The sequence below is a fragment of the Eubalaena glacialis genome, chromosome 10, assembly GCF_028564815.1.
Source record: "Eubalaena glacialis isolate mEubGla1 chromosome 10, mEubGla1.1.hap2.+ XY, whole genome shotgun sequence".
Lineage (NCBI taxonomy): Eukaryota > Metazoa > Chordata > Mammalia > Artiodactyla > Balaenidae > Eubalaena > Eubalaena glacialis.
This window is the reverse complement of record NC_083725.1, coordinates 95495074-95508347: the sequence shown is the minus strand read 5'-3', so window position 1 is coordinate 95508347 and position 13274 is coordinate 95495074. Positions and strand designations below refer to the sequence as shown.

Here is a 13274-nt window from a genome sequence, read left to right as displayed (position 1 = left end):
TCTCACTGTGCAAGGCAGTGTGCAGTAGGAACGCAAACAGGAGCTTGGGGGTGGTGTGGGAGGTGCACAGGGCAGGAGTGGGTTAAGCTCAGAAGTGTTTCCAGGTCTTAACACAAACTGTGGCCGTGCTCTTGGGCCTTGACTGCACATCTGTGAGAGCACAAGGGATACAGTGATCCCTCAGGCACTTCCACTGTTCCTGTGTATGACTCATTGGTCCCAGGAGCCTAAGGGGCTTTTGCCTCACTGTTTCCCTGTAGCTCCTTTTCATGGAGGACCGGCCATACACGCACTCACTCGCACAAGATAAGGGAGATCAGAAGAATGCCCTGAGACGGACACGTGAAGTGGACGGAAGGCGGACACAGTGTTTCTGAGTGTCTCTAGTAAAGGAGTGCCCTGGCCACACCATGGCCCTCCTGGAGTTTTAGCTCCCTTCACAGACAGAACCTCCGCATCCCAGGAGCTCCTTCTTTCTTGTCATTTACTCATAGGTGGAAGGTCTGCTCAGTTGGGGGTTCATTTAATATCCTTTGTTTTTCTCTCCTAAGGACTTCCCAACCCATTGCAGATTGGGCCCAAGTTCATGTGGCCGGGTGTCCCGAGTGGGAGGGAATAGAATAGAACCTGGAGCTTCGGACTTCCAGACCTCACTGCCTCAAGAGGAGAAGCTGAGAGACAGGATGCATTGGGAGCTCTTCCAGTCACCAGCGTTTCTTTTCCAGATGCTCCGGATCAGCAGCAGCAGACAGACTTTATTTCAAGTCCCCGTTCTGGTTGATAGCCATGACGATGTTAGAGCACTGCACTGTAGAATGTACTGCTCTGTCACCCATTAGTGACATCTGCTACGGGCGCCTCGGGTGTGACGGGGAGTGGCTTAGGCCTCACATCTGCCATCCCTTCTTTGGGAATACTTCAACGCTCACTTTCCTTGGGACCAACATGAATGTTCATGTGTGCCTTAAAACCTCCGTTTCTCTTACACTCTGCTTGTAGGACGTGCGGCGAGTGCCCGGAGTAGCCCCGACTCTTGTTCGGTCGGCATCTGAGACCAGTGAGAAACGCCCCTTCATGTGTGCTTACCCGGGCTGCAATAAGAGATATTTTAAGCTGTCTCACTTACAGATGCACAGCCGGAAGCACACTGGTAAGTGCGTCCACTGTCCAGCCTTGGCTCTGGTGGCCTTTGGGCAGCGGTGGCCCAGGAGCCCCTGCTCCTGGCTCCTGCGCTGCCAGGACACAGGTGATTTCTGGGATGGAAAGTAGGTGCTGCTTTCAAAGATCTGGTCCAGGTGATGGAAAAAGGATGCCAGGTCATTTTGTATCCTGATTGTCCATCCTTTATTAAAGAAGGGCAGAGCAGAGTAGGTGGAGAGAGAATTCCACAGAATTAAAGAGACCTGTGTTTGAATTCTGGCTTCACCACCAGGTGGTGTGACCTTGAGCAAGTTACCTAACTGTTCTTCAAACTTCACTTGCCTCACCTACCTTATACAATTGTTGAGACTAGATTAACTTCTAAAATCAAATTGAATTAAAGGAGTTAGAGATATGAAACGTACAGTTCCTATGTTAATAGGTCTGAATAGATGATAGTATTACTTTTATAATTTTATTAGTATCTCTTAAGGGAGAGGAGCTAGCCTGGGAGCTTGGTAATCAGATGATTCTGAGAGCTTGATATGCAAGGTCATCATAAGACTTAGGAAAAGATGGTCCAAAGAGGAACTTAACTGCTTGGGTTAGTAATAACCAATCAGATAGGAATGGGAAAATGGCTGTTAGGTTTAATTTTTGTTTTCAATCTTAAAAAAAAGCGATGATGATTTTTGATGATGTTTTAAAGAAAACTGGATTTTCCCACAGGTCAAGGGGTCTGCCTCTGGGAAAGAGAGAATTGGCCATGTGCTGTTGTTGGCTGCCTTGAATGTGAACAGCCATTTCACAAATGTCTGCTCTTGGCCTTGTGGGCACTAGATGGGAGTGTGGCTAGGTCTCCCCTACAGAAAAGCCGGGCAAAGCGCAGGCTTTCCTGCTGGGGAGTTGGTACCATTCTTTCCACGACAGAAGGGAAGCTACATTGTTATGATTACCATTATTATTTTATTGTTACTATGGACTTTGCTTTGGAGAAGCTGGAGAAGAAAGTGAGCTGCATTCAGATCTCTTCAGACCATTGGTCTTTGCTAAGCCATTGCGTCTGGAGGATGCAATTCTGGCATAGACCTGAGTTTGCACTCAGTAAACCACTTGCTTTGAAGCTGCAGATGAGAGAACCAGTTGCATGTTATATTTTTACGTATTTCCCCAAATGGGATCATTTGAAAAGTATCTGTTAAGATTATAAGGAAAATGATAAGGTAAAATTCTGCCTAGACAGATGTAATACATTGAAGGCAATGTGGTTGTAGAAATTTTAATGGGAAAGAGGCACTTAGAAAACAGGGTTAGATGTCTGTGGGAAGGGAAGGCAGTGGGCAAGATAGTCACGACCCCCAGACCTGCTGGAACCTTTAAGAGGCGCTTCCTTGCAGAAGACGAGGAGGGCAGGGTATTTAACAACGCTGAAGTCCCCTTCTTGAAAGAGTGCCATCTTTTTGTATTTATTTATAATAATAGTACAGACTATTATGTTAAGTACTTTTATATTAAATACTTTGTATGTGCCAAATTCTCTACATGCATTATTTAATTTAATCCTCACGCACAGTTATCCGGTGGGTAGGATATAGGGAAGTGGGACTTAAACTCATGACTTTCAACTCCAAGTCACAAGCCCCCTTCTCAAAGAGTCTGTGGTCTGTTTTGGAGCCAAGTCATACACAAATGAAAAGGGACAGAGAGTGTGTGAATCTGGAGGTGCTGAGAAGACTTGCTCGAGTGAGCGTCGTTCGTTTCTTGGAGGAGGAAGGGCTTGGGTTAACCATCAAAGGGTTGGCAAGGTTGGGCAGAGGAAGTAAAGGATGAGCAGAAGCAGAAAGGCAGAGAAAAGACATGAGACTGAACAAGAGTGTTGCTTTTCCCAGGTTGAAAGGGTGAAGCTTAAGTTGCTGGGCTGGATATCAATAGAAAGTTAAGGAAAGGCTCCTGCCCTCAGGATTTTCCAGCTCGCGGCAGAACTAGACCTGGACACGGCCCCATGTTAGACGTTCTGTAATAAGTTCTGTAATGAGGGAAGGAAGGGCTTTCTATGTGAACATGAAGTTTCCAAGAAGGCATAGAAGAGGAAGCGGCATTTGTGAGGGACGTGCAGTAGAGTTTTTGATGGGTTAGGAATCCGGAGATAGGGATGAAGGATGTTTAGTGTGAGCAAAGTACAAGGCAGTTCTTGGGAATGGTGAGTTCTGTATAGCAGGAATATAGATTAATCAGGGAAACGGAGGGGGTCATGAGGCTGGAAAGGTAACCAGGGACTGCCCAGCAACAGAAAGAGCCGGCTGATCCTGGGAAGGCTTGCTCTCCATCCCAGAATGCTGGTGACTCAGAATTCTCATAAGAAGGTGGGATGGCCCAGGGTCGCTCAATGCGTTCAGGGGGCGCAGTTCCCAGGATTTGGCTGAACTTTCTCCAGCGAGGACAGGGGTGGGGCTTCTCCATTCTGAGGCAGGAGGTTGTGTAATCCCACTCCTGACTTCTCTCGGGTAAAAGGATACCAAAAACTCTAAAGGCTCTGGCTCCTGGTTTAACTTGAGCACCTCATAATCATGCAGCTGTTTATGCCTGACTCAGGAATGGGAAGTCAGTAGCAGAGAACACCAGATCTTCAGGCCATAAAACATAAAACACTTATTTCACGGGGCTGGCTCCAAGGCACATCCATCCCAGAATTCTGCCTCAGACTCAGCCTAGGGCTTAAGACTGCTTTGGTTTATTATTTGTTTAAATATTCTCTGCCAGTACTTTTTTGAGCACTGTCTCTGTGCTAGGCACTGGGCTAAGACCCTTATGTGGATGGTCTGTTGTAATCTGCTTATAAATCCTTGGAAGTTGTCGGATTATTGGCTCCATTTCACAGTGAGGAAATGACACCTCAACCAGCACTTGAAGTGGAAGAGCTGGATGTGACCCCAACGTCAGACTCCAGAACCTGAATTCCCTTCACTTCTTCTTTTTTTTTAAATTAATTTATTTAATTTATTTATTTTTGGCTGCGTTGGGTCTTGTGTTGCTGTGCGTGGGCTTTCTCTAGCTGCAGCGAGCGGGGGCTACTCTTTGTTGCGGTACGCGGGCTTCTCACTGCCGTGGCTTCTCTTGTTGCGGAGCACGGGCTCTAGGTGTGCAGGCTTCAGTAGTTGTGGCACGTGGGCTCAGCAGTTGTGGCTCGCAGGCTCTAGAGCGCAGGCTCAGTAGTTGTGGCGCCCGGGCTTAGTTGCTCCGTGGCATGTGGGAATCTTGCCGGACCAGGGCTCGAACCCGTGTCCCCTGCATTGGCAGGCGGATTCTTAACCACTGCGCCACCAGGGAAGTCCCCCTCCATTCACTCCTAACACATCCTTATTCACGCAACCCCCTTCTACGCCTCCTGCCCATGAGTGTATGTATAGGTGGGCCTTTAACCTCACACTGCAGTTGGTAGCACATCCCTGAAACCTTCCACCCAAGTGCCTTCAGCATTTTGGGATGCCTTCAGTCCCAGTAAGAGAAGTTGCCTCTAATGAGATCCTCATTTCCAGTATCATTTTCCAACGGAATATGTGTCTTCCCCAAGGTGAGAAGCCATACCAGTGTGACTTCAAGGACTGTGAGAGAAGGTTTTCTCGTTCAGACCAGCTCAAAAGACACCAAAGGAGACACACAGGTTTGTAGGCTCACTTCTCGTTGCTGGCAGTGTGTTCCCTCGGGTCATGGTTGATTTTGTGATTCTCTTTATTGTTCAATATGGATGTGAGAGGGTCAGCCATTTGTTTAGTTTCTCCAATAATTTCCCCCCCCAATCTCTGGGGATTTACCGTCCCTTAAGGAAAAAAAAAAAGAAGAAGAAGAAAGGAAAGAAAAAGAAACATCCCATATTTCCCCCGAAAACCACAGAGCCATGATATTCTCACTAGCAATTTGCTGATGATACACTGAGTGTCAGTAAAGAACATGGGTGGTGGAGAGCAAAATCCCATTTGTAGTGTGTGATTCACTTTTTCAGTCTCAGACACAGCTGAGAACTTGGTGAGAAGCTGGACATTTGTGGTTAAGCAGTAGTTGTTCCCAAAACCACAGGTCTTCAAGGATTACTGTGTAGAATCAGGTGGTTCCTGCTGGGCCTGGGGTACTGGGGATATCTGAGGGCGAGGCAGATATTGCAGGCGTGGCTGGAGATGCCTGGCTCCTCGGGCTGCCGGGAAGCAGGCCTTGTGGGCCTTGCTTTGCCCCACATGGTTAGGGCCACGGCTAGACCTTCTCTGTCCGTTTAGGTGTGAAACCATTCCAGTGTAAAACTTGTCAGCGAAAGTTCTCCCGGTCTGACCATCTGAAGACCCACACCAGGACTCATACAGGTAAAACAAGTGCGTAAACTTTTCTTCACATTTATTTTTCATTATTTTTTTAAACTACTGTTGAATGGAGTTGCTTGTGATGAGAGAGATTGGAAAAAACAAGTGTAAAGGTTCTAAACAGGTTTAGATTCAGTGGAGAGAAAGAACAGTGCATGGCTATCTTTAAATAACAACATTGTTTAAGAAGGAATGAGGGTGGGGGACACAGAGCATAAGAGATGTGAAAAGAACTCTTTTCATGAGTGTCCAGAATGAAGTGAAGAGATAAGCTAGGTCCCTGCTGTTCCCAATTTGTTGCATCACATTTTTATCAACTCAGTTTGATAGGATAATCAACCTTACAGAAAAACAGCAAAAATTTTAGCAAGCCAAACACTTATTTTCCTGAAAGTTTGCGTTTCACAACACTATTTTTAGAGGCCTGAATCTTTGCTCTGCTAAAAGTTAATGCTGCAGGAGCAGTCATGGTTTCTGCCAGACCCATATCAGTGTGTGGGTATTATTTCCTTCATACTAGAATAGAGAGGGGAATAGGACATTAATTCACTGGCTGCTGAAAGTTTTTGCTTCTCCACAAGGCTGGTGTGATTCATAATGAAAATAGCACCATCTTTGTTGTGTATTTTCTAGCTTTGGAGGGAGGGCCAATGCTTAGGTTATCTCATTTTATCTTCACAACATCCTTGGAAGAAGAGTAGGGTAGGCACGTTTTATCCCCATTTTACAGATGAGGAGGCTGAGGCACGTGATAAAATGACTTTGTCTAAAGTCCCAAAGCTAGTAAGTAGCAAACCCAGTTCTGTCTTCTCCCAGCCCACTTACCCACTGCCTTCTTTGTTGGGGAAAGAGCCTGGGTTCACCTTGCAGCCCAGGGAGGATAGAGAATAAAGAAGAGACCCAAGGTCAGCAGAGTTGAATTCCATTGAGAGACTGAGGAGCATGATGACTGACAGGAGAAGAGGTTGGGATTTGTCCATTAGGAGGTGATCTTTGACAGCATGGCTGGCGGTGGGAGTGGGGAGCAGAGGAAAAGTGAGTAGGAGGTGAGGGAAATGTGAGGTCATGAGCCCCTGTGAAGTCCTGGATTCTCAGCCCCAACAGGCTGTACTTACAGACAATCAAGGCACCTGTGCCCCAGAGTTGGTGGGATGGGCATCTCATTCCCCTACTCAGGTGCCTTTAGTGTCACTTCTTTGCCTTAGTCCTGAGCTCATAACTTGGTGGGAAAGAGTTATCATCGCTTGTACCCTGCCCCCTACCCCGTGCATATCTGTATATGTACAAAGTGACCTATGTCACCAGCAGACTGTTTAATGCTCTATTTGACTGGCCTCCAGTTCTGACCCTGGAACAGCGCCTCTCCTGGGACATTTCTCAGTGATTGTCCCATCCAGTAGTTCTCAGAGAAAGCAACGTGGGACTAGCCATATCCTGAGAACATCCCCACGTGGTACAGGAATAGGCTCCTGCAACGTTTTTAACTTAGGATAAAGCTATGGCTGTATTTCCATTATGTCAAGGTCCAAGAGGTATGATGCAGCAAAGTGTGTGGGCTTTGGAATCAGACAGACCTGGATTTAAGTCTTGCCTGGGTCTGCCCTCACCAGAGGTCCAGCTTCATCTGTAGAGTGGGGGTAATAATGCTGGCCTTACAGGCTGCTGTAAGGAGTACATGAAATTATATATATGTGTGTGTGTGTGTGTATGTATGTATATATGTGTATATATATATATTTGAATATATATGTATGTATATGTGTGTGTGTGTGATATATATATATATACATATATATATATATACACACACCCAGCACAAGGCTTGGCACGTATTAGGCATTCATAAATGCTAATTATCTTCCCTATCCAAAATGAGGCTTGGAAGGATCTTCTGAGGCCTCCTTAGATGGAGAAGCCTCGATTTTTTGGCAAACTTGTTAAAAAATCTCAAAACCATGCCTCAGTTAGAATCTTCTGTATAATGGGTATTATGCTGAGTAACCCTTTAAGGTGAAAGAAGCAAATACCATGTGCACTGATGTCAGTGATTTATTTAAAAACACCCAGCCCATCCAGAATATCTATACAGACAGAGATATTAAAGCTACAGTCACAGCTCCGCTAGTGGATGGCTGTCAATCAACAATATCCAGGGTGATGATCCTGAGGCCCTTGCCTCCCAGTTAAGCTCAATTCCCTCCTTAAATAGCAAAGGGGAAACATTTACACAGTTCACAAAACAGTCTAATGGCAGGGGTTTTACCAGATGTTTTTCCCCCTTGATTAAATATGAATTGCCCAGACATTTCCATTAACTAGACTCATTCTTTCTCTCCCATTTCCCAAGTCTTCTGACTCAATAACACTTTATAATTGTCACAGCATTTTAATCCTTAAGGCCCCAGCGGTGCTGCCACTTCGAGGCTGCTTGCGAGATGAGCCCGATTTGTTAGCTTAGGGAAAGAGCTAGAGAGAATCTGGAGTGGGTGTCTTGTGATGATTTAATTTGGGCCTTTGATGATTGAACTTGCGCCCCATCTCTCCACCGCAAGTGTCTCTGACTGGCCATTGTGTCAACAGGTGAAAAGCCCTTCAGCTGTCGGTGGCCCAGTTGTCAGAAAAAGTTTGCCCGGTCAGACGAATTAGTCCGCCATCACAACATGCACCAGAGAAACATGAGCAAACTCCAGCTGGCGCTTTGAGGGGTCCACGCCAGGCACCGTTCTGTGTCTCAGGCAGGACAGTGTGTGAACTACTTTCAAAGCTGACTTTAAAATTCCTCCTCACTCGCCTCTCTAAGAAGGAAACGGAGGTTGATCTTCTTCATCCAGCTTCCGAGAAAGATGCCTGTACTACTGGATCCTACCAGGTTTGCTCAGAGGAGTTGGTCTCTGCTTAGCCAACTTTTAGTTGACTCATAAGGCTCTGGAGAAGTGGCTGTCAGTGTCCAGTTAGTTAAAAGCCCATTGCCATTTGGTCTGGATTTTCCACTGTAAGAAGAGCCATTGTTGGTAATGTTCCCCCCTGCCCCTTCTCCCTTTACGCTCATTTTCACGAGGAATGGAGTCATTGTACCTTTTTCCATCATAGAATATTTATAGGCCAGGGCATGTGGATGTGTCTGCTAATGTAAACTTTGTCATGGTTTCCATTTACTAACAGCAACAGCAAGAAATAAATCAGAGAGCAAGGCACTGGGGGTGAGTCCCGTCCGACATTCCGGAGCTTAGGCAGGCTGCTAACCTGGAAAGCAGGATGTAGCGCCACCAGGCAACTTTTAAAACTCAAGCATTTCAAGCAGCTGAAAAAAGAATCAGAACTAACCAGTACCTCTGCAGAGATATCTAAAAGAATCTTATCATTCAGTTAATTCAATGTTAACATTAGCACAATGCTCTTAAGAAACCGTGCTTGAGGATCTGAGATTTTGTTTTTGTGTTTCTTTTTGACTTTTTTGAGTTGTAATCATATGCATCTTCAGAGACGTACGTATCTCCTCACACAAAGGAAGTGGAATTCATTTTTATCATTTGGGGTGTCCTTAAGAGTGTACAGACCACACTGGTTATGTGGATTCAAGTTGTAAAAATTAAAGTGACTCTAAAAGAAAATAAGGGCTGGTCCGGGATCTCCACTGATAAGACTGTTCTTTAGTAACTTAAGTAACTTTGGGTCTACAAGTATATGTGAAAAAAAATGAGACTTACTAGTGTGAGGAAATCCATTGTTTAAAGGTGGTTGGGTGTATGTGTGTGTTTTGTTTTTGTTTTTTAAGGGAGGGAGTTTATTATTTACTGTTGCTTGAAATTATTGTGTAAATATATATATCTGATAATGATTTGCTCTTTGACAACTAAAGTTAGGAAATGTATAAATGTTAGATGCATCACTGTTTTGGTGTTGATCTTCCAACGTATAACACTAAGTAACACTAAAAATGTAACCTGCATTTTTCACTTCGCTCTCAATTAAAGTCTATTCAAAAGGAAAGTGGTAAGATTCTATCAGCTGTATTGTGTACAAATCTTGAGGACAGTTGAGCCTCTTTTAAACAGGTAAGATGCTGACGCTGACATCAATGACCATTTAAGTCTGTCCAGGTCCTGACCACTCGTTATTTCTCTCAGTTGAACCTCAGGAGGCAATTACTGGTCATAGAAGCAGCCAGAGAGCACTGCCTTCACCTCTCATCATGCCATGTGGATGGCGTGGGGGGGAATTGTATTTTCAGAGTCATTTTCATTGGGATCTCATTGTATCACTGCTTACTCCAGGTCAGCAAAACAGAGTAGAGAGATGCAAATGATAACTGGTCTTTTTTGAAAAGTTCACTGGTATACACTGCAATCAGGAGAGTAAACTGAACACCTAGTACAACCAAATTTACAATTGTAGTTGCTATAAATTAGCTCAGCAGGTTGGAAACTGCTTAGACTTTCCAGGGCAGCCAAGTGTGAAAGGCAAAGATCTACGTTATCTATAAACTATGAACTCTCTTTCTGGTTCTGGTGGATGGTTTTTCAGTTGTAAATAAGGAGATTAATTTGGTGCCGCCCCTCTCAACTCCGGTATCTGGGAGCTCGAGTGCATTCCAGGCTTCATTTCTTCATTTAAAATGTATCTTGAGCAGACAGCAGCTCACAACAGAGACTCTTCTGCGTTGAAGTGCAGCTCAAAGTTTGGGCTGCCGAAAAGTCAGGTCCTGAGGCCCCTCTTGGTTTGCATCTGGCTCTTGCATCACTGTTAATTATAGCCAGTGTAGTGACTCATTTGTATCAGCAGTTTTTATCTTTTCCTGCCAGAAGACGGCATTTCTCTGGAGAAGCTCAGGACAAGCATGGCAAACGTCAGCGAGTCAGAGCGAGCCAGGTTTCACAAGAGCAGTCACATTGTTTCATCTGCACTAGGAAGCCCAGAGATTCTCACACTACTTTAGCAGGTTAGCTTGCAGTTAAGGTCATGGGCTTTGGAAAGCAGACCAACCTGGGTTCAGATCCTAAGTCCTCAGTTTCCTTATCTGTGAAGTGGGGACTTTTTGTCCCTATCTGTCTGATAGGGTCGTAGTGAGGATTAAATGGGGGGAAAAAGCATGAAAGCATCTAGTACATAGCAAAGGCTTAATAGGCATCATCTAGGAAAATGATTACCTGAGAACTCATGCTAATTTCCTTTACCTCCCCCCTCACCCCCTGCATCCTCTTGCGGTGTCCAGACATCTTCATGCAAAATGACAAACAAATCCATTTCCATATACTACAATCCAGAGTTAAGGTTTGCAGCAATAGGGCTCTTGTCAGCCTCCCCACAGAGACCACATCTATTTGCTTTGTGCCTTTTGTAACACACCCAGTGGCATTGAGTGTGTGTTTTGAGACCCGTGGAGTTGACCACGAGCAGACTGTCAGGATGAAAGCTGGTCAGAGGGAGCTCTCTGTAGCTCAGGCTAGAGTCTATATGAGGAGCAAAGGTCAAAATGTACATTTTTTCCATCTTGCTTTAGTAAAGTGTATGGTCCAATATCTTTAAAAGGCCACCTTCAGCCCCCCAGTGGATCTTCCCAGACTCTCTCATCCCGGCACCTCTGTAGTCCTTAGAGTACATAACATTCAATAGTATTTTTTATGGGTATCATGCTTTCCCACTTAGGACCATCTATCTATAAGGTAGACAGGACAAGTATTATTCCCACTGTACAGATGAGGAAGCTGAGGCTCGGTGAAAGTAGTGGCTGAGGCAGGACTTGGTTTAGGTGTTCTGTATCCAAGTTTTCTTCCAAAACATGCTCGATGATATAGACATGCACTCTGCTCCATGGTTTCATATCTACAAGTCATATCTTCCTAACCATGTGTGAGCTTCTAGAGGAGTGGATTGTCTCCCTTCCTGTGTTACTTCCTTGAGGACTTCTCAACCTTTAATATCGATAGACATTCCCTGAGGAATTTGTTGAAGTACAGACTCCTATTCGGAAGTTCTGGGGTGGGACCTGAGACTGCATTCCTAACAAGCTCCCAGGCGATGCCCACCCTGCTGGTCTGTGGACGACACTTTACAAGGACCTAAACGGCTGGGCTCGAGAAATACTTGCTATAAGGTGACTGATGAGCTTTGCACCTGACACTCCTGAGACTGCCCTGAACCTTTTTAGCCTGTAGAGAGCGTCCGTGAAGATGGCCCGGGGCCCACTGCGATGAGCCCCGGGGCTGTGGGACAGGACATTGGTGCTGAATGCAGTCAGAAGAGCTGTATGCAGGGGAGTCCATCCATGAGGAGCTTTGTTTCCAAAACAGCCTGACCGTCCTCTGTCAGTGACTTTCCCCAAGCAAGGGAGACCCCCTCCCCCAGGTAAGGAGAAGGCGGTACACGGTCCCACCTGCATATCCAGTCCTCACACCTCACTCAGGTCACATCTCCACAGCAGACCTCTCCCTCCCTGAGGCGTGTTTTCCAGCACCCACAAACTGACACCTCGTGGCTTTGGAGCGGATTTATTCCCTGTGAGCCAGGCAGGAATTCTCCACGTCTTGTCCCTACAAGGAGCCACTTGCTTAGCTCTTTGGGTACCAAAGGGAAAAGGAAAAAGGCAATGTCTTCCAGAGCCCTGTCCTCCCTGCAGGGTGTTTGCATCACTGATTTTGGACTAACAGGTGAGTCAGGAACAGGTGTAGGGGTGTGTGTGTGTGTGTGTGTGTAAATAGAACAGTGGTTCCCAACTAGGGGCATTTTTCTTCAAAGGCTTGCAGCAGGCAGAGTGGCTCATAGGAACTTCTCACAGGTGAACGTATAAGAACTACAGTAAGGGAAACAAATCCCCAAGAAAATATGAAGGTCTTGGCCCTTTTTATTCAGGTCTTTGCTTCTAGTGACTATTTTATTGTATTTCAAATGATTGAAATCTGCACAAAACTTAATAAATAAATGTAAATGATACAATGTTGATGACCACATGGTCTGATTTCTTACACTGAGAAAGTAGCTGCTTCAGTGGAGGGCTCTGGGCTTTTCTCCATTTTTCAAGCAGCCTTGAGAAGGAAAGAGAGAGTCAGGCAGCATAGGAAGGGTCATCTCTCAGAGGGATGGAAACCCACCAGACCAGCCAGCAGACAGCCGTACGCAGTCAGGACCTCCTGAATAAAGTTTTGTTTCAGAGACTCGTGAGGGGATGAGGACAAAATCCTGAGGATGCAGATGCAGGAAAATCAGTGCCTTTAAGCACACCGTGAAAATCAGCTAGCTATGAGTGGAAGTCTCCGACAGATCTCAGATATAAGCAGCTAAGGCAGACCAAATTAGCAAATGTGAGTTTAGGAGATAAGATATTTTTATGGAACAGGGAGGATTGAGAGGTGGTCCAGGAGGAGGGGCTAAGATTAGCGTAGAGGGTGGGTTGGCTGAAACAAGTGGCTTCTCCCCTTCTCGGCATCCTGGGAGCGTTGACGTTGACACTGGGCGAGAAGGATTGCCTGACACGGCAGGGATTCTGAGGGCCACTGAGGAGGCAGTTGGACTCCAGGAGAAAGAAAGGAGGGGTAGAAAGAGGGGGACAACTCTGGGAAGAAAGATGAGACAGATGAGGGGTGGAGTGCGGATATCAGGGAGGTCTGACAGGAAGAGGGGGCTTCTGTCTGACAGGGCCCGACACCCCATGTGAACCCACCCCAGCTCTGTTAACACGCACCCAGGGCCTTCCCAAATGGGAGATGCTCAAGGGCTAACATGCAAATGATAATAATGGGGCCATTTATCGGACCTTTATGTACAGACCAGTGCCATTGTACATGCATT

The 13274-nt window shown here is 45.8% G+C and overlaps 1 protein-coding gene across 2 annotated transcripts in view; it reads left to right on the top strand.

The window, feature by feature from the left end:
• Positions 1-12386, top strand: part of WT1 (WT1 transcription factor) — a 50910-nt gene extending 38524 nt beyond the window's left edge. The window contains exons 7-10 of one of the 2 annotated variants that reach the window (XM_061201546.1): positions 1000-1150; positions 4712-4801; positions 5409-5501; positions 8070-12386. In XM_061201546.1, the coding sequence (XP_061057529.1) occupies positions 1000-1150; positions 4712-4801; positions 5409-5501; positions 8070-8191 (456 nt within the window). In that variant the 3' untranslated portion in view covers positions 8192-12386. The remainder of the gene's footprint in view (positions 1-999; positions 1151-4711; positions 4802-5408; positions 5502-8069) is intronic. The other variant, XM_061201545.1, reaches the window with a different exon arrangement.
• Positions 12387-13274: the final 888 nt, after the last annotated feature.